Source organism: Gavialis gangeticus, unplaced genomic scaffold (assembly GCF_001723915.1).
Source record: "Gavialis gangeticus isolate Ggan-Ray unplaced genomic scaffold, GavGan_comp1, whole genome shotgun sequence".
Lineage (NCBI taxonomy): Eukaryota > Metazoa > Chordata > Crocodylia > Gavialidae > Gavialis > Gavialis gangeticus.
The window spans coordinates 34,318,856-34,339,353 of record NW_017729025.1 but is presented as its reverse complement, the minus strand read 5'-3'; the positions used below and the strand labels follow the sequence as shown (position 1 = coordinate 34,339,353).

Genomic DNA, 20,498 nt, shown 5'->3' with positions numbered 1-20,498 from the left:
ACACATGTGCAGATGCCGAAAGTGCTGGCTGGTGCTCAAGGTTGCTTCAGTGCAGGGGCTCCCTGCCAGCTACCTCCACGCTGGAGCACCCTTGTGCCCCAACCAGCCCCACTGCAGCATGTTGAGCCAGGTCAGACCAGCCTTGGGCTGGCAGGCTGACCCCCAAATCACCTGCCAGCTGGGGCTGCTCTGACCCAGATCAATGTGCTGCAGTCCTATGTGCATGTATAAATGTGGCACCTGGCATGAAATGCACTGGAATTCATTCAATCACATTAATAGCATGTGTAGATGACCCACTTTTATGTGGAAGTCAAACATTACCCCTCTTTCAACAGCTATAGGGCTAAAGATAAATAAGTGCAGCAAGAAAAAACATTTTTGAAGAGTGGAGCTCTAAATCATCCATGTTTCTAATAATTATCAATTTTATTTAGCATTTATAAAGCAAGGCACAAATGTACAAAAACTGTGTATATTAAATCAAGCCATTTTCTTACATATATATATATATTTATATGTATATGTACACAATGTCACAATATAAAATGTGCTAAGACACTGTAATAGCACAACACTAACAGAGTTAGGAATAATCTGTGTAGGAGCTACAAATTCAGTTTGTCTGAACATACATTTGTTTGTGCTTCACCTGAAGGAACTGATTTATATGCACATACACCAAAAAAAAAAATCGAGCCACTGTCTTTTATTATTCACTCACAGAGATCAACGTTTGTTGCTAACAAGCTGTGGAAGGAGCAGCAGGCAGTAGACCAGCACCCAGAGGAAAACAATGAAGTAAAACAACTCGGGTTGGTCTACACACACAGAATTTGGAGGTGGACCCACAGTCTCCAGAGGTTCCTTTGACTCTAAGTCTTTCTTCTTCCTGCAAAATTGAATGTAAGAGAGGTTGGGAAGGGGAAGGGAAATAGGGGATGGACTGAAGCTGTTGCTAGAAAAGTTGGGCCAAACTCTAATGAGACAATAGTTCAATGAAGTATTTACAATCTGGTCAGCTGAGAGCAAGCCAGATCTGTGAGGCACAAAAAGGGGCTTAGCAGTATCACTCGTCAGGACCCAACAGACACAGCTCTTTTAAACCTCTGCAAACCAGGGACAGATTCTCAGGTAGCATAAATCAACAAAAGCTCCACTGAAGTCATTTGAATGATGGCTTTTTACACCAGTTGAGGATGTAGCTCTTTATTTTCAGCTGTGCACAGCTCTGTGAGCAATGTCCAAGTATTGGTTTATTATTAAATACAAAATTATTTTTTTCAAAAATGAGGAGCCATATGGGCTGTTCAGGTGGTATGTGAAGAGGACTGGATTTGTAGAAGGATGGTGAGCAACATGACTAATCAGGACTTATTATTTAATATTTCTCAAACTGGGCACTCAAACTTGACTAATCATTTCCAGAAGTCCTGCTCAAAGTTCTTAAACATTTGAGCGCAGTCTCAAGGACTCCCCATTTAACAGAAACAACTCCAAAACTGCAAATTTAATTCAACTCAGGAGATTTCACATAGATCATGATTGTTTCATTCATACCGGGTGCATCTACACAGTGCCATTGTTACTGCGCCATCATTTAGTACTTCCAAAAGGAAGTACTAAAGGACGATGCAGTAACAGCCCATATTGAGCTGCCCGTGATGTGCATGATTATTTTTAGTTGCTATATTGCTGTAGTGATGTGCTAAACTGAGGGAGTGCGTCACTACAGCAACACAGATGTGGTGTCTTGGTTTTTGCCCACTGATGCTATGTCGCTGTAGTGCAGGGGTGGGCAATTATTTCAGGCAGAGGGCCGCTTACCCAGTTTTGGCAAACTGTTGAGGGCTGCATGGGTAGCCCTGCCCCTTGACAGGTGCCCTGCCCCTGGTCACCATCTTGGGACCAATGTCTCAAGGCCAGTGCTGGTGGGGCCCAGAGCGGGGTGCAGGCTGGCAGGGGTCTGTGAAGTCGAGCTGGGCTGCACCAGCAGAGAGAGGGGGGAGCTGGCCCAGCTCCATAGAGCCTCCGCTGGCTGGTACCCTGCACTCCTGCCACCCTGCTCTGCTCCCCGCCAGCGCTGGCTCTGGGGCACCAGTGTGGGCCCCATGTTCCTGCTCACTCCCAGTGCCCCCCCAACCCTGCAGTACAGGCCAGGGGCAGCGTGCAGCCCCGACATCCTGCTGCACTGCAGCGAATGACCTGGTGCTGAGTGTGGCAAAAAGCGCCGCCCAGTGCTCCCTGCTGCAATCACTCGCAGCCTGCACGGGGCTGTCCTGAGCAGGCACGGGCAGGGGCCAGGGTGGAGAGGCAGCAGATGTTTGCAGCTGGCCCAGGTTCTGGGTAGCTGCTGACAGCTACAGAGACTGGTTTGAGGGGCAGAGGCTTTGGGTGGGTGCCAAGGGGCAGAAGGGCAGGGTGGCAAGGGGTAGCAGGGCTGGGGAGCAGGAGCTTTGGATGGGGGGCAAGGGCAGCAGGGCTGGGGGGCGGGGCACAAGCAGGGCATCCTGCCATGTACCCCCTTCCCTCATTTTGTTTTGAGCAGGCACAGGTAGCCCCAGGCGGGCTGCGAGCAGCTGCAGCGTGGGGTGCTGGCCATGGGGCAGGCAAGGGGCCGCTTTTCCCACATTCATCACCAGCTTTTAACCTGCCCCCGCCCTGCTGCCAGCCTGGGCCCCGCGCCGGCTCTGGGCTCACCCGTTGGCGCTGGACAGTGTTTGCCACCGCTGCCCCTGGGCTGCTCAGCATGTGAGCTCCGGGCAGGCAGCAGCAGCAAACAGTGCCTGGTGCGGCAAATGGGGGGGCCGCAGCTGCTGCCACTGTGCGCAGCCCCGACTGGAGAGCATGGAGCCAGCGTGGGGCCCAGGCTGGCAGCTGGGCCGGGTTACAAGCTGGTGCTGAGTGCCGGAAAAGGCCTGCCCCGTGGCCTGAGCCCCGCGCTGCAGCTGCTCGCAGCCCACCTGGGGCTGCCTGTGCCTGCTCAGGACAGCCCCACGCAGGCTGCAAGCGGCTGCAGCAGGGAGCACCGGCCATGGCATGGGGGAGGGTCCACTTTTCCCCGAGCTGCTTTACCCTGGGCTCCTTCCCTGCCTGGGGTCCTCCCCCGCCTTCCCTCACCCCCCGCACTTTACCTGAGGTTCCTGCATGGGGCAGCCACATGGTCCCAGGCCAGAAGCCCTTACTGGGGCTTCCAGCTGGGGGGGGGCGGAGCCAGGCAGGCCCTCCAGTTGTGGGAGCCCGCCAGGCTTCCCCGGGGTCCTACTGCTCCTGGTTTCTGTCATTTTTGACAGGAACCAAAGACAGAGAAATATTAATTTTCTAAAATTTTTAGGGGCCCTGTGGGCCAGACAGAATGGCCTTGTGGGCCACATCCGGCCCGCAGACCTTATTTTGCTCCGCCTGCTGTAGCGTGTTGCTACAGTGATGCAACGTCACGTGTAGACAGGCACACTGAGGTGAAGCCTTCCACCCTTCAGGGAATTATAACAGTAGGAAAACTGTGTGATGATATATGGCCCTACCCCATCCACACTTTGCAATGAGATGATATGCATGCCTTCTGATATTATTTTTTCTAAATGTTACCTTCAGATAAACTGGCTAGATTTTTCAATGGGATGAAATTTATTCTCACACTTTGTTTTGCTTGGAAGTCACTTTATACATTTGCTTTAAGCCCTCTTACTGGAAATCTCACTAGAGATCTCAGACAGCAAGTTTTACACAAAACGTTAGCAGAAAGACATCACACTAACAAATTATATACACAGTTTTCAAAAGATAAAGCACTATCCATGATATAAGTTGGACCAGGACATTGCTGTCTCCAATAGCATTTTTGTATGTTTTTCATAATGAATTCCAGCCATCACAGTGATTATGAACCAAAGCCTGATTCTACTAAATGTCTGTTGACATAAGTTGGAAGAAGTGGCCATGGGTGTTTAAACTTGTTTTTGATGCAGTTAAAGAAAAGCTGGTTCAGAAAGGATCCAAGCTCTCTGAACTGCATCATAAATTCAATATCTGACTTAGTTTGGGGCCCCTGGAGGCAGTCAAAGACTGAACTTACCCTGCATGAAAGTTAAAGCAGACCTGTGGTGGCTGCTCTATCACCAGGTCTTATTCACACTGTAGTTGCACCACTGTAAAATAACACTTGCGTATACAAGGTCATATGCGAGAACAGGATTTGAGAGGCCACTAGCTAAAATCCCCACAACATGTATTTAAACTCCACCGTCTTCTTTGCTATGACATATCTCACCAAGATTATACCTACACTTATGTACATGGCTGGCCTTAAGGTTACCTTCACTAACCCAAGTTACATAAGCTGCCCTTCCCTGTTTATGTCATACTGCGTAGGACACAGAAGAGCTATCATAGTTTCATAGTAGCTAGGGTCAGGAGGGACCTGAACAGATCATCTAGCCTGACCCCCTGCCACATCTCACCAGGCTGAGTACAACTGATCCACCACTACTCTCCGGGTGCGCCCCATCAGCCAATTTTTTACCCATCCAACTGTGCAGGCATCAATGCCACAGTCACTTAATTTATTGATGAGGATGTGGTGAGAGACAGCGTCAAAGGCCTTCTTAAAGTCTAGAAACACTACGTCCACGGCGACACCATCATCCAAGGATTTAGTCACCTGGTCATAAAAGGCAACCAGGTTGGTCAGGCAGGACCTGCCTTTGATGAACCCATGCATCCACATTGTGCTGTTTACATGCAAAGCATATTCTAGAAATCTGGCTGTAACTATGTCTCCTTCCTTCTGCATGTGAGTCTACTTATAGGTAGTAGAGATAGCAAGTAAAGATAGGAGGGCTGGAAGTCAGGAATAAGGAACTGTAGAGTTGCTGCTGGCAGACTTCCTATGCTTACAGCCTGCACACCAGAATCAGTTCCACACACACTGCAGAAAGAGGTAGGCTAGGAGGCGAGTGGTCCAGAGTCAACCTGATACCTGGGCATTTAGCTGTGCTTTCAGGATTAGGCTCAACTACCAGTAGAGATTGAGCCTGGGCAATACAATATAGATGGCTGAAGGGGTTAGGCTTTAAGGTGACCTTAAGATTGATTCTAACTATCACTGTAGACGCAGCATAAGCACAGTGCATGCATATCTCCTAGCAGAATGCTCACTCATCTAATTAAGGTAGTTTTATATTGTCTTTACTTTTTGCAAAAGCTAATTAGAGAATGTTAAAGATACAGCACTTCAAAGCCAATAGCTAGCAAATTCATATGTGAGAGGAACTGTATTGAATCCAGTTCTGTACAGCTGTAAAATGCTGATAGATTTGACTTTGAACTCCTGTAAGAAAGCCCAGAGATCATGGGTTGCATATGACAGATTCACTATAGAAAAGGCAATCACCCACCTGGTGATAACCAGATCTGTGCTTTCTCCTGAATCTGTGTTCTTCTCTTCATGTTGGCTAACAAGTTCCTAGAATGACATAGTTTGTAAAGAAAACAAAACCATTAAAGAGATCTTGGCTGTTTGTAGACTGTGCTCAGCATTTTCTAAACCTTGTTAACTGACTCGCATCAAATTTCAATTTGAATTGAGGGTTAAGAGATGATCATTGACAGCCCCTAACAGACCCAATTCTCAGTTTTCTGTGTGAGAGCTTATGCTGTTGGAAATCATTAGAAGGCTTATAATAAACCTGTGTAAGCACTGCTATATTGTTGCAGTTAGCTTAAGTGCTGTGCAATTGACCTGATACTTAATCACCATGATGAGTTGTTGGTACATTTGATTTTCTAAAGGCGTTACTTTATGAAGCCTGATAGGCTCTGTTGTGTTGCAAAAACCCAAATGAGTTTCCCTTGAGGGGATTGATATTTGCAATGCTTATCTGCTTATCTGAGTTCCTAAGGTCTATTTCTCCTTAAAAGCAAGGTGGTACATACATGTTAATCAATACAATTTAACTTGCCTAATTTGGACTGCCCTAGTCTGCATTAAATTTAATCCTCATTCAATTTGGATTAGTTAATTTGGACTGAAGCCAATTTTAATTTGGACTACAGACATCCACGTATATATAGTGACAGCTGTAGTCTGGATTAAACCTAGAACAATGTAATGTCTATAAACATCCCTTATTACTAAACTATGAAGACAAGGTTAATGGTTGACCCAAGCCCAGCAGACCATTTGGTTAGTATAGCTAAGGCACACCAGTTTTGGCCAACAGCCAATACAGGATTGATGCAGTAAAGTCAACTGGTCAACTTTGACTTCCCACCCCAAATAATCAGGTACAATTTACAGTTGGGCTGATTAGCTGTAGCCTTTGGCCCAACCCAAGGATGAGTCTTGAACTCATGTCTCTGGAATCACTGTGAGACTCTCTAGCCAGTTTATCACTATACCCAATAAAGACAACAGTTTGAACTTAATTTCCATGTATAATTTTTTCCCCTAAATTCTGCTTAAACCATTTTCTAAATCAATAGCCCTTGAAAGATCAAGTATTGACAGGAATACTGTCCATTACAGCAGTAGCATTATACAACAGCCACTAGACAGTTGAGGCAAAGGGCTCAGTCCTAGAATGTACTGAGTGCCTTCACAATTTTTGTAGGACTGTATCTTAAATGAGATGGTGTGTGGCTACTATACATGACTATAGAACAGGCAACATCTTCCTTCTCATTTACTGAAAGGAGAAAAGGAAAACACAGAACTAAAGGAAATTTGCTCTGCAAGAATACTGACTTCAGTAAAAGTGAAACGCCAGCACAATAGAAACAAAACAAGCCTCAAAATTATAATTTATATACAACCATGATTAGATTTTTTTTGTAGATGTATTTAACCATATAAGGGCTCTTAAAAAAATTCTAGTCTTACTTTAGCTTTTACTTATTTCTTTAGTCTTAGGGCAAAAAACAGAATTTTTATGACTTTCATTTAATCCACAGAATTGTGTTTGTGTGTCATGTAGTATTATACTATTTGAGACATGGGATTTACAGAGAAAATGAGCAGTATGTATGAGCAGCTATATATGTTTTTTATTTTATTTATGTGTGTATGTATAAACATACATACACTCACAGAGAAAGAAAGGGAATATATATATATATAAAGAGAATATATAAGGGAATATACATATAGTCTATATATATATTTCCATAGACTAACCTTTTCAGTGGAATTAGGAATCTGTTTTCGGAGGTAAACACTGGAATCATTGCAGCTTGTTCTGAGAAGTAAATAAAAATACCTTTAATGCACAGAGAAAAAATGTTCACAGGGATTCAAAAAAAGCCATGAAATTCAAATATTTATTATATACATTTAAAACCTCTGGGTAAAAATTGAACAGTTGTTTTTTATATCATTTTGAGTCATTTCTGAAGAGCAATATATTGATAGGTGTTTAAGGTACAAAAATCATGTGAGACTGCAGTAAGAATATATTCCCAAATGATTAGCATATTGCTGTGTTATTTTTAAATTTATATAATAAAATAAATGGTAATAGTTAATAGTGCAAAAGAAAGCGGGGATAACTTAGATAAGAAGATTCTATAAGCAGAATTCTTCTGGGTCTGAAGGAGCTCTGCAACTACAGTTTTTACCATGATTGTAGGCATATCTGATCTCTAAGAAGTCAGGATGAAATACCTGGAAAATTCTTGATAATCAATGATTTCTTCTAATTTATCTAGTACTGAAGTAATCCCAGGTTTTAAGGTTTGAAAGCTTTCTGCTTGAACAACATTCTTCTTTTTTTCCTTCCTTTTACTGTTTTTTTCTGGTTTCATCACTGTTGTTGATATGTTATCCAATTGGTCTACAGTGAACTATTTAGAAAAGGAAAAAACTTTTTTATCAGATGGTAACAGGATTAATGCAGCTTTACCATACTGTTACTGTTTGTAATAATAAACTCCAAGTAGTGCATCCAACATTAAAAAAAAAGTCCTTAGTAAAAAGTTGTTGCTTGAATATTGTGTTGGACCACACAGAGTTATACTATGTTATCAATTTATCAGAAATTAATCTTCCCATTGCCTTCAAAAGACGTTGTTTGCACAAGAAATCTTAGCCCACCCTGCATCATGGAAAAGATCATTTCAGGTTTTTCTAGCAACCAGCCTTCTATCTATAATAGTTTAGTCTGCTTATAAGGATTCAATTCTGCAAACACACACTTGAATAAAAATTTGTCCAAGAAGGAAAATTCTACTGGTATAAGCAAAAGACCAGAGACAGAGCTGGTCAGTCAGCCTGCTATGGTTTCAGAATTACAGAGTTTGAGCTTTCCTCCTGAACTGGGCTAAAGACCATCCCCAGTTAACTTAGAAGTAAAAGGGTGCCCCATTTTGGCTGGAGAGGTAGAGGCAGCTGGATGTGAATGGTGGGCACATCACTTACACATCAGTAAACAAACTAACAAAAAATACCTAAATAAAACAGAAAAAACCCCACTCTCCTTCTAACATATTGGTTTATCTATATACTAGGACAAATGGTACAATTTTTCTAGGTAGAGAAACTTTAATTTGATTTAACTTAATGCAGGAATTGTCTTCACTTGTATGCATTGCATGTAAAAGTTGCATCACCTTGAAGACAACCCCATAGCAGAAAGGTCAGAGATACAGTCACAGAGCAAGCCTATGGCTTGTATAAAGGTATCTAAAATTTATGTCTGTAGTAGTATTAGGGCTTATATTCATTGTGGCCTACAGCTCCTAACAAGTCTGTGATCATCACACATTCCATCCACCAGAGGGCAATGATAAATAATGTTAGGGGAGAACAGGCCTAGCAGAGCTCTCCAAAGCATTTCTACTACAAAGTAAAAGGTATCATGGCCAGATTCTAACACCCTAATATGTGCAGACGTGGACTCCTAGAATTTAAAAATCAAGAAATGTACCTCAGGATTTTCTGGAACTGCAGTTTCTTGAGGGCTTGTGGATTCATTGCCATCTTCTTCAACTTCTATTTTCTTTTCTACTACGGTAACCTCTACATTTTCACAGGAGAACTCAGGGCAACTATGACGATCCATTTTGTCCTTCTGCATGTCTTCAGAATCCATTTCTGTTGCAGAGACATCCATGTTGCTTTGCAGACCTGGCTTCAGTGCATCCTGCTCATTATTCTCATGCAAAGAATTTAAAAGCTCAGAAGAAACATGGTTTTTAGAAGCATTAGAATCAAGACAAGGCTCAACAAAAGCTTCTAAAACTGCTGATATAGGGACACTGTAATGTGGATAATAAAAAAGATCATGAGGAATTACAGAAACTTTTGAAGAACTTGGTGATATTTTAGCTTCAGATCTGCCTTCACTACGATTATCTAGATTTCCAGGAACTTTACTCACCAGCGGGGCTGGTTTTCCACATTTGCCAGATGTAGATATTTCTAGCTGGCCTTTGAAATTTAAATCTTTGGATAAATGCTGGATAACTTGTGCTCCCTGAAGAACAGGTAATTGTTCTGAATGTTCATGTGCTTCTTGAAATGTTGATATTTCTTCACTGAGTAGATTCAAAACATGCTGCATATCTTCTTCTTTGGAGGCATTTTCCTCTAGAAGAGTTTCATTTTGGGGTTCCATGTCTCCTTTTAGTTTTTTTGGTTCAGTTGTACGTGTATCTGAAGTCTGAGATAATAGGTTGAAAGAACAACTATCTTTTATTTTGTTAGCTGGCGAGGTCTTAGCTTCATTTGCCTTTCTAGCCAACTGTTCAGAATAGTCTTCAAAAGAATCAGCTGCGTTTTTCTGAACATCCAAAAGATGGTTGTTCTGTTTCAGTGCATGATTGTATGTACCCTCTTCGTTTGGATTCAGTTTATCACTAAGAACATCCCAGGAAGAAATGGGGTCAAAACTGACGGAATCCGTGATCGGCAAAGAGGTAGGCCTCTGAGGTACCTCTCCAGAGGCCAATACTGAGGACTCTTCAGGGGCCCTCTGTGAGTTATCCGATAGTGGTTGATCTGGTTTATCATTAAGTTCTTCATTTGCAATTTCTGGCTGTATTTCCTCCAGCAAATCATGGACACAAACCTTTATAGGAGGAGGCTGGCTCCTTTCATGGTTAACTGTACATGCATGTTCTCCATTTTCATTCAAAATCAAAATCTTGCCTTCCTGTTCTGAAGGAGTGTCTTTAATGTGGACATATGTTGATTCAATGGGTAATTCCTTCTCAAGATCTAAAAAATCTTCCTGCAAAGGATGATAAAACAATAGTCACAACTTACATATCACTTTACATTTTTAAATTGCTATAGCAAGAATAACTAATCAGTCCCAAAGTAGCATCACCCCATGAACTAGCCAAGTAACAACAATCTCCTTTTTAAGTACATGACCTGAATTAAGAAAGGTTAAGTGAACTGTACTAAACCACACAGAAGTCACAGACATGGCCATATTAGAACTGAGAGATCCTAACTCTCAGTCATTAATACAATTCATCTCTCAATGGAGGGATATCTTAAGTATAATATTTGTAGTATCTTGGAGGGATATCTTATTTATAGTATTTTACACACACGCATGGGCTGAAGTAAACCTATAGGTCACATCTAGACAAGCAAAGCCGTGCGGTATGTGGCACTACAGACACGTCTGAGGCACCAAATACAACATGTTCAGCTGTTCTCCATGCTGCAACGGAAGAGCGAAGGGTTTTTTGTTTTTTTTTTGACCCCTGGATATCCTGTGGTCAAAAAAACCCGTGCAAAAAAAAGAAAAAGAAAAAGAAAGCAGAGCAGCACACATGGAGGCCACATGCAATACTCAAAACTGGAGCCTGACCAGCCAGAGCTGTGCTGCAGCTGCCAGCCAGGCTCCAAGGGGGAGGATTGTTGCTGCTGCAGCCCTGGGAGGCTCCCAGGAACCCAGGTCAGGCTACCAGGGCCAGCCCAGTACTAGCTCCATCTTCCCCCAACCCACCCGAGGTAACCTGCCATGTGTTAGCGCGCGCATGGCACAGGCATTCCCTGGGGACAACTAGTGTTGGCACAAGGTCCACTGCCACTAGTTGTCCCCAGGGAACCAAACATCAATGCTTATGTGGACACAGCCATAGAGTTATCAGGAAAGCAGGAAGAAATGGTTTTTTGAATGTCATTCCTCACTCATTATGAAAAGTAATGCATGATCTTTAAAAATGCTATAAAATGCCATCTGCAAAAATAACTGCAACTGGAGATTTTGTTCAATGTAAATGAAAGGAAGTTAGTAGAAAGCAGCATTAACACATGAGCCATTTTTTTTGCATGTTTCTTTGGACAAAACAACCAGAACATCCTACTACTCCTGGGGACTAAGTCTCTTGGAATATCTTTTTCATAGTAAAAAGGAGGATTTTACACTAGTGACAGCCAATGCCCATGGGACGAAAGGTTTGATAAGCCCAGAAATACCCAGCTTGTTAGGACAGCTCTACTAAGTTTATTCCAATTCCTCCTTTGCTCTCATTTTTCTCAACCCTTGTCATGTCTTCAGTCCTTCAATTCCCTTTCCTCTACCTTCAGCAAGCTTTTCCACCTCTCAGCCCCCACATAGATTACTTATCTGTTCTTTCCAATGAATCCCAAACCAGTTCCTTACCTTTGACAAGACCTCAAGTGAAATCCTGGTCACAGTGAAGTCACCTGAAGATTTTTTTTCCACAGACTTCAATAGGGCCAAGATTTCACCTGTGAACGCTTGACTGTAATAACAGCCTGTAGAGCTAAAATAGGCTGTATCTTTCAGTTCTTCTTGGTTTTGAAAGTAGAGAACAATCCAACAAAAACTGTCAAGATGGCTCTAACAATGACTGCCAAGATATCTGAGATTCTGGGAAGGGATTTAGCACAATTACGAACCCTCTTAGGGTCTGGGGCAAGAACAAATCAAGAGATTGTTTACTTGAATGGATATTAACCCTATGAAGTTGGGTTTTGGCTTAAGGTTTGGCCTGATTAGCAACCCCGATGGAAAACCTCAAGGATTTGAGGGGACAAACTTACCTGGAATTGTTAAAAATTAATGTGGGTTTTAACCAACTTGAAATAAAATAGTTTGTAAAGTGAACAAGTGAACAAATATATACTTTTTTTTTTTTTTCCAAAAAGGCCATTGCAAATTCTAAAAATTCCATACTCTAAGAGACAGACATAGACATACCCCTTCTAGCTCTGGGAAATGCTCCAGAAATTGTGCCACATATGTCATGATTGATTGTTCATCAGGTGACTCAACCATTATATCTATGGAGGAAAAACATGAACTGTTTAAATGCTTTAAGAGACTTCCATAGGAATGGGTGATCAGAAATATATTCTACGTATATGATTCAAGGTAGAAATATTCTTATGAAAAGCTATAGGCATTCATTTGCTCTTTTTTTGGACTAGAAAAGGCAGAATCCTCTTTACTACTGATAGACTCTGAGGACGTTTCTAACACTAGAAATGTTTCCAGAAGAAGCAGTACAGGCTCTCTCTACCCTCCTCTTCATGTCTTCCTCAGATCGGTATGATCCCAGTAACTCAAGTGTGAGAAGCAAGTGGGGAGCAGCAGGCAGCAGCTCCTTCCCTGCCTTCCCAGTCTATGAGAGAAGCAGGAGCAGTGTGCCCCCACCCCCCACCCTCTCCAAACTGGGATGACCCCAGTTTGGGGAAGGCACTGGAGCCTTCCTCCCTGCTTGATCCCTTGTGGGACCAGGAGGAAACAAAGAGCTGCTGCTTCCTTCACCTTTCCTAGACCAGAGTGATCCCAGTCTCAGTAAGTTGAAGAGAGCATTTCCCTGCCTCTCAACTTCCCCTGGTCTCCAGAGTTGAAATTTTCCTGCTAGAAACATAACACCTGTATGTGGCCTCTGTCTCCTTCACTTCAACATTTTTGCAGTCTCTAATGTTCTCTGTTGCATCACTGATGCGCACCCTCATTCTGGATTGAATCAGAGGCATGTTGACAAATGTAACAGCAGAATTTTCGTGAAAAGGAAAGGAAAATTAAAATAAATATACAGTAACCTCTTAGCTGTGTTTGTGTAGGATACATTTTTCTTCCCTTGTCTTATTTTTCTGGTTTGCAGTGTAAGCCTTTGGGATGATAATGACTGTGTTCACACAGTTCCCAGCCCAGTGGAGTACAGACTGGAGCCTGAGAGAGTTGTAATATTAATTCATTATTTTGAGAGAGGACATAAGGGTATGTCATGGACCAGAGCCCTATAATGCTAAGATGTTGTACAAATGCAACAGAAAGGCAGTCACACAGAGCCCCAAACAGCTTACAATTTAAAGATAAGATGAGACACAACAGATAGATAGATACAGGCAGGTGAGGGAATAGTAGGAAACAGTATTATTCAGCATGATAGATAGTGGTCTGACCACAGCAACAGCCTAACCATTGCCAAGTATTTTGAACACATAATAAATAATCAGTCACAACTCTTTTATTACAATTTCAAAGATTCACTGAAAGAAATATGATGTGAATGTGTTACCTTCTGGTTCCAGAAGTCTAGGAACACCAAGCACATTTTGTGCTATGCTGAAAGCATCCTCTAAGTTTTCCCTGGCTGATTTCTCCAAAGCTTGTTTTATATCTACCAAGGTGGAATCGATTGCTTTTATTACAGCTAAGAAAGCAAGGCCACTCCGCCAACTGCTGGCAAAGTCCTGAACTGCAACACCATATCTAAATAAAAAGACATACAGATTTAGATCTCTGATTATATTTAATAAAAGCACCATCACCTTCAAATATCTTGAATTATATCAAAGTTATTTGGTTGCAAAACTCACGTCTGAGTTTCTTGGACTTAAAACAGTACAGTGTACTTACAAATAATACAAAGATTCATAAGTTGAGTCAACCATTTGGCTATCAAGGGACATGAATGTGTTTGTAGAAAGCAGTTAGCAAAAAATAAAAACCCTCCAGGATTTAGCAACCATATTTAACATTTACAAAACCAAATGTCTGAATAACTGCTGTTTTTACTGTGCTATAATGTAAGGGAAAGGGGCCAACACATATGTTAAACAGTAATATAAATGAGTCATATTTTTGTATGCTTGGCCTTAAATAACAAAATCAGTGCCATGCAGAATGCAGAAAGAGCCAGTCTATGCATTTGTCAACTTTTGGTTTATGCACAAGTTCTTTGTATATAAAAGTTAAAATGAAATACACCAAAAATAGAGTTCTGTAAAATTTCCTGGTTAAACAGCTAGGACTGAGTTAATATAATTGCACTTTCTTGTTCCTTGTAAATATGCTATAAAACATTTCATTTCCCAACCATTTATTTCCTTCTACCCAGTACTTTTAAGTGGAACTGAAAACATTTTGGCCTTTACTGCGTTAGTTCATTTCCTCCTTAGTGCCCCCCAGTCACTGGCAGTGTCAGCATCATTACAGTGCTGTAAATAGGATTGTTTTATTAACTTGTTTAGCCTCTGTTTGCACTAGTAGCAACCAATCATAAACTGCAACAAGCTACATTCACCTCTGTACAATTCCACTGACTTCCTTAGACAGAGGGAATTAGCTCTGTTTGTCTGAAATCAGGCAGACTGCTCTGCCTTCTGCCTGACTTCTTTGGAGTTATTTCAGGGACGAATGTGAGAGAATGGGCTTAAAGACCTTTCATATTTCAGTGCTGTGCACATAGAATATTTGTACGCACAGGCACAAATCTTTACCCATAAAGCCCTAGAGCAAACATTTGGCCAAAGACCCTGCCATTCAATTTGGATAAGCACATTTTGACCCACTATTGCCTACATAAAGGTGGTTGTTTTCTCTCAACCATTTCTTCTTGGCCCATATATTAAATCTACAACAGGCATTACTTTTACACCAATAACAATTTGATAACAAGTAATTTATTTTTTGGCCTATGAGGGTTGGCCAATGGGGTGGGTCTGGCCTGTGAAAGTCTGAGCTAGCAGGGGGGACTGGAAATCGGTGGAACAGAGTTGTGCCATGCCACTCATCCTCTTCTGTGGAGCCTGCTACTCCACTCCATCTGCACTTAGCCTTGCTGCAGAGAGGATGGGATCAGCAGTAGAGGGAACGCAGGCAGCTGGCTGCTCCAGAAGGTTGTGGAGACTTGCTGCCTGAAGCAGAGGGCTGGGCTGCAAAGATGTCTTGTACCTAAGCTATTTGCCAGTGCCTCTGTTAATTATGCTTAATTTTCAAACATAATCTGCTTTTATGTGTTGAGATACAAAGTTCAAAGCCACATCCAATTTCTCTCAAGGTATAAGGGGGTTTAAATTCACATGTTCGCATTTGGGCACCCCTAATTTTCATAACACATGAAATGGCCATTCCTCTAGAAAGAGAATGCCAATTCTTAAGAATGCATGCAGTGATCCCAAAGGGGAAACAACAACATTCACAATTATCTTAAACACCTGTTCAAACTCTTTATTTAATAGCTGCCTTTTGATCTGCTCAACATATATAACAGATTGCAAACATACCAGGGCAAGGAAAGGTCTTAATATGGGTCCTTTGCAGTGCTACATATGCTGGTGGCAGTTAACTCATAACACCAAAATTGTGAAAAAGGAAAATGGGGCCTGCAGCTCAGCTGCTTCGGGTCAGTCAATTTATATCTGAGGCTCTGGCCTATATTATGCCAAAAGATAAGTAAACTGCTTGCTCTCAGGAAAGCCAAGTTTTACACAACCTGTATTATTGTAGACTCCTCCCACATAAAAAATAATTTTAAATCTTGAGGAAAGAAGGTGGTAAACTGAGAACTTTTCTAAGCTATGGACAAGAAGTTGACTTACTTTCGTGTTTTTCTCTGGACCCAGGTCAAAAGGGCTCTGATTGTTTTTCGCTGATCCTTCACTGTGACAGACATGCTCCTCTCTACGTTTGGAGTGCTAGGGTAAGAGGTGTCTGAGTCAGCTCCACTGGGCCCTGATGACAGGCTGGAAGAGGATGAGTTCCTGTTGAGGTTTCCTGTAAGTTCCTTAATCTGTAAGGAACGAGGTAAAACGCAAGGTACTTAAATTTGGGAAAAGAAGTCAAAACAAACCTAAATCCTGTTTTCAGGAAAACTAATAGTGGTATTTCCTTTAAGATGATAGCCTTAAAACACCTTTAAAAGGTCTAATTATAGGCCTGTGCATTAAGGTAATACAGACCATAATAGCCCTAAAAATCAGCACCCTGAATGGTGGTCTCATGCCAAAGAAGGGGGGGGAACAATGTAGTTCTGGGTTCTTCATGTCCCCCTTCTCTACTGTGGGCCCCACTGTTAGGTGGGCTACATCACCTGGATTTTCTCTCTGTGCCTGAGCTGCTGACCTGCAACCCACAATACTCTGATATAGAGTGTAATGACAATACGTCTTGGGAGTCTTGCTTCTAGAGCAGTAGTCCAACGCTAGAGGTGATCAGAGCTGTTTGGGGAATGAAGGGCAAGCATCACACTGCCCTCTGAGTTCTATAAACAAGAGAAAGGCACTCTCTATTCATTAGACTTCAGTGAAGCTTTCTTTCAAGAAACAGCATATTCATTTTACATACAGGTTAGAAATGGGTTGAGAAGATGGTATTGAGATCTGACTCAGGTTTGGAACAAAGCTGACAATTCAGATTTATCACCTCCAACAGTATCATGCTATTCTCACAATAGTTAGTCCCAGAGCAGAGCACGCCTATGCCAGGGGAGCTGCCAACACACAGGGAGGCGTCAGCAGTGGCTCTTTTTGTGCCCTCCACAAAGGCAATGCCCAGGGTTTCTGCTCCATTTGCCCCTACCACTCCATTATGCTACCGGTTTGGCCCCAGACAGAAACCTAAGCTTGTGAAATTCTACTTCCTGAATCACTGAATTCTGGTGAAATGGCCTGTCCTTTTTTGCCACATCCATCACCTTCCCTTTCCCTCTCCCCAGCCTCCAAAAGCCCAAAACCGTTAACCCTGCTTCTCCTGGCTAAGCTGGGCTAAGTACAAACAGTCAAAAAGCCTGAGGTGGAATCAATTCAGACTTTGCAGGTTAGTCTAAGATGCAGAGATTAAATTGAGAAACAACTGGGCACACATTTACTTTTGATTCAGGAAATGCAGCCACATGCCTGCAGTGGCTCAGGCCAGAAGCCAGGGGGCAATAGAGCACACCTCTCTGGCATGTAGTCAGCATAGGCTGTGTACTGCTCCCAAGGTCTCTGGGATTTACAGTCCAGAACCACAGCAGCAGGAGTCTGCGGGGCTGCTCATCATTTCCTGTTCCTGCTTCCAGGTACCTCTGAGATTTGTAGTCTAGTCCACAGTTGCAGCCAACAGTAAGTTTCAGTAAGTTTAGGAGTAGGGCAGCTCTGTACTCAGGGGAAGGTAGGTTTAACCCCCCTCCTTGGCCCCAGACACAGCCAGGCTTTGCCTGGGTGGGGGGGAAGAAGTCCCCCCCTCCTGCCCCCCCCCCAGCCCTTCTCTGCTGGAGAAGACAGCACAGCACAGCAAAGCTCAGCCCAAGGCTGAAAAGCATGTTGGGATGCTGGAGGACTGTGTTTTAACTTGAACCAGGAAGGGGGTCTGGCACAGAAGTTTCATAAACTGGTTTCACACAAATTAGTTAAATCTGATACTACATTCAGCCAGATTTATCTTAAACCAGTTTCAGCCATTTTGAAACTGGTTTATGTGCACTGAGCTTCTGTTCTGTTACAGGCTTAAACCAGTTTCTGATCAATTAAACCGATTTACATATAGCTTCTGTCCCTAGTCCTGGACACAGTCCTATTGGTGTTGATTCACATCCAGAGAATTTGGACTAGAGCCCCAAGCAGCTAGAAGGGGAGAACAAGCAGAAATTTTAGTTGAGCTAGCATCAGAAATTCATGTAGGCCTAAGCTTCCTTTATACCACAGTAACTCCACTGAAATTAACAGAATTATATCATTGTAATGGGGTAGATGAGGTGAAGATCAAGCCCATTCTGCATTATTTCTGTTCTTTATGTATTTTGCTTCAGCTGACCAATTTCAAGGAGTAGTTCACTTAGTATTACACTTAAGTATTTTTACCTGAAAGAACAAGATTATATTCCATATTAGCCCCAGTACCAGAGATGAATTTCCATCCGCTATTTCTGCTGCATCGATGCTAACCAGTTTTACCTGCAGAAAAGTAGGTTATAAGCTTAAGGGGATGTATAAATATGGATTACATGAGAAACACAGTGTAAATGTAGAAAGTACATCGGGTCAAATCCAGATAATTGCACACATACACTACCCTTCTGTCACAGGCAACCAACAACTCTGAAATTCTCTAATAACATTTTTCCTTGTTTGCTTAAGTTTATTTTTAACCTGCCTCAAAGGGAGCAAAAAACTGAGTCTGAAGTTTGCCGAAGGCACTCCTTGGAGGCATCTGACATAAAATCATTACCAGGAAAATGATTACAAGTTAGGAAGCACATGGAACATAGTTTTTCTAGCTCACACCTTCCTCGCAAGACTGCTTGGGGAGCTTTGCACCATTCTATTTCTGCTTTGCACATTTCTCTGGTTGGCAGGAAATCTGCTCTTTTTGTGCTTCCTATTTCTTGCCAGCCCAACTAAGGAATGAGGATTATAAATATAGCCATTACAATGAATTCCAGAGCTGAGCCCACCCTTGGATTTCAAAACCAGGGACTACCAAGAGCCAAACCATCTCTCACTATAAAGACAACAGGGAATTTCAGCCTACCCTATACAGGGAATAGCCATAGTCATCAAAACAGATATAAACCCAGCGCTGCTTCCTTGAGACCACTTCCTCTTCCTCAGTATCTCCTTCCCTGTAATAAGGGTGTTTCCTTCATACAGTCATGGAACAGGATGATGCTGAAGCCACTTATCAGTCACAGACAGTGAGTATATACCCCATTACACCTTTCCCATTTATTCTGAGGAACGAGAGCACTGCACAGTTCAGAGCTGGGCTGAAATAAGCTTAAACTTGAGAGGAGGGTAACATGACCTGAAATCATTTTCTGTGCAAAGGAAAATAAAGTTTCCCAGACCCTCAGTTTTCCTTTTAACATGCATCTGCCTTCCCCCTATCTTCCCCTTTCCTTCTCCCTCATGGCTTTTTAAATCACTTGTCACTGATGTCTGACAAGATCAGTTAGCACAGGCTGGGTTTGCCCAATCCAAGCAATCCATAGTTCCCACATTGAGGTTTATTTCGTATGATAACATGAGGATATTATTCCCTTAGACAACACAGGCTTGTTGTTGGCAAAGGAGTGGAGCAGGAAGCAAGGAAGTTGTCAATATTGCAAATGACACTTAGGTTGAGTTAAAGCCCAATATACAGTCTGTATCTACCACTCAGAAATTTCATACATGATGAATCACTTAACAATACTTTGCCCTGCTGCCCCGATTCTACAGAACTCCACTCTGTGACAGGTTCCACCCCATTTGTGGTTTAATATATAAACCTATAGGTCTTGCAGCCAAGGCATTTTGCCAACACTTTCATCACTGACCTTCACTCCCAGTTTAGTTAAATTGAAATGAGATTAAAATAGCCCTTTAACCAATGATTTACTGAAACATTTTCAATCCTAGTAAGATGACACCTCTAGCTGTCATACTTCTAGGTTCTGATTTTCTTTATAGCCACAAAGTAGATCGCTTGGGATAAACTTTTAGGCCTGCTGCACTCCGACAGCAATTTGTCTGTGGAAGCTCTCAACTGGAGTTTATCATTGGGTTGTTTTCAGTATCAGCTGTATTCTGTCACCACCGCTTACATCTGTGGATCCATCCTAGTCTAGACAACACAGGGCAGAAAGATTTTTCACTGCCTTCTCTTCCAGAAACAAGAAATGAAGCCCCAAGTTTGATGGTCAGTTTGGCATTCCTCAGTGAAAAGTCTGAGTGTGCTTCATCCACCTAGATCTGCCCTTAGCTTACATAAGTGGGACACAGACTGTGACATAGCCGGACCCTTGGCAACAAAGCGAGTGTAGAATGTGATGACAGCAGCACGTGTAGAATTTAGTGATATCAGTGTTTGGGTCAACTTGGAAAGACAGGTGTTTGCTGTTTGCTGTTGGGTCTTCACTGGGTTTGGGTGTGAAGTGTCATGGGGGAAGGTTAAGATTTTTTTTTAAAGTGAGGCTGCTGTCTATGACTGTACAGTTGTTCATTCATGAACCCCTTATTATACTCCCAGTATTTTTAAGTATGAAATGTGGGGCAGTATATTACTTTAGGATAAGGATATCCCTTTATGGAATTTTCTATCATAGGGTATTAAGACCCCAGTTAGTTTAGATACAGCTCCTACCTGATAACCAGGGATCCTGGTTTTCTCAGATGAAAGAATGGCAAATTCTCTGATAAAACCACCCCAAATCCATGATGAAAATGAAACACCATTTTATACACACACACACACACACACACACACACACACACACACACATATCTAGAGAGAGAAAGAAAGAGAGAGAAATCAGTTGGGCAA

At 42.4% G+C, this 20,498-nt stretch overlaps 1 protein-coding gene across 1 annotated transcript in view; it reads right to left on the bottom strand.

Moving 5' to 3' along the window:
* Positions 1-406: 406 nt before the first annotated feature.
* The window catches only part of CLMN (calmin), a 156,894-nt gene continuing 136,802 nt past the window's right edge, over positions 407-20,498 (bottom strand). Inside the window, exons 5-13 of the mRNA XM_019518609.1 lie at positions 18,056-18,148; positions 15,815-16,005; positions 13,510-13,703; positions 12,180-12,262; positions 8,922-10,226; positions 7,661-7,839; positions 7,175-7,235; positions 5,403-5,464; positions 407-895 (exon numbers count right to left, since the gene is read on the bottom strand). Of these exons, the coding sequence (XP_019374154.1) occupies positions 730-895; positions 5,403-5,464; positions 7,175-7,235; positions 7,661-7,839; positions 8,922-10,226; positions 12,180-12,262; positions 13,510-13,703; positions 15,815-16,005; positions 18,056-18,148 (2,334 nt within the window). The 3' untranslated portion in view covers positions 407-729. The remainder of the gene's footprint in view (positions 896-5,402; positions 5,465-7,174; positions 7,236-7,660; positions 7,840-8,921; positions 10,227-12,179; positions 12,263-13,509; positions 13,704-15,814; positions 16,006-18,055; positions 18,149-20,498) is intronic.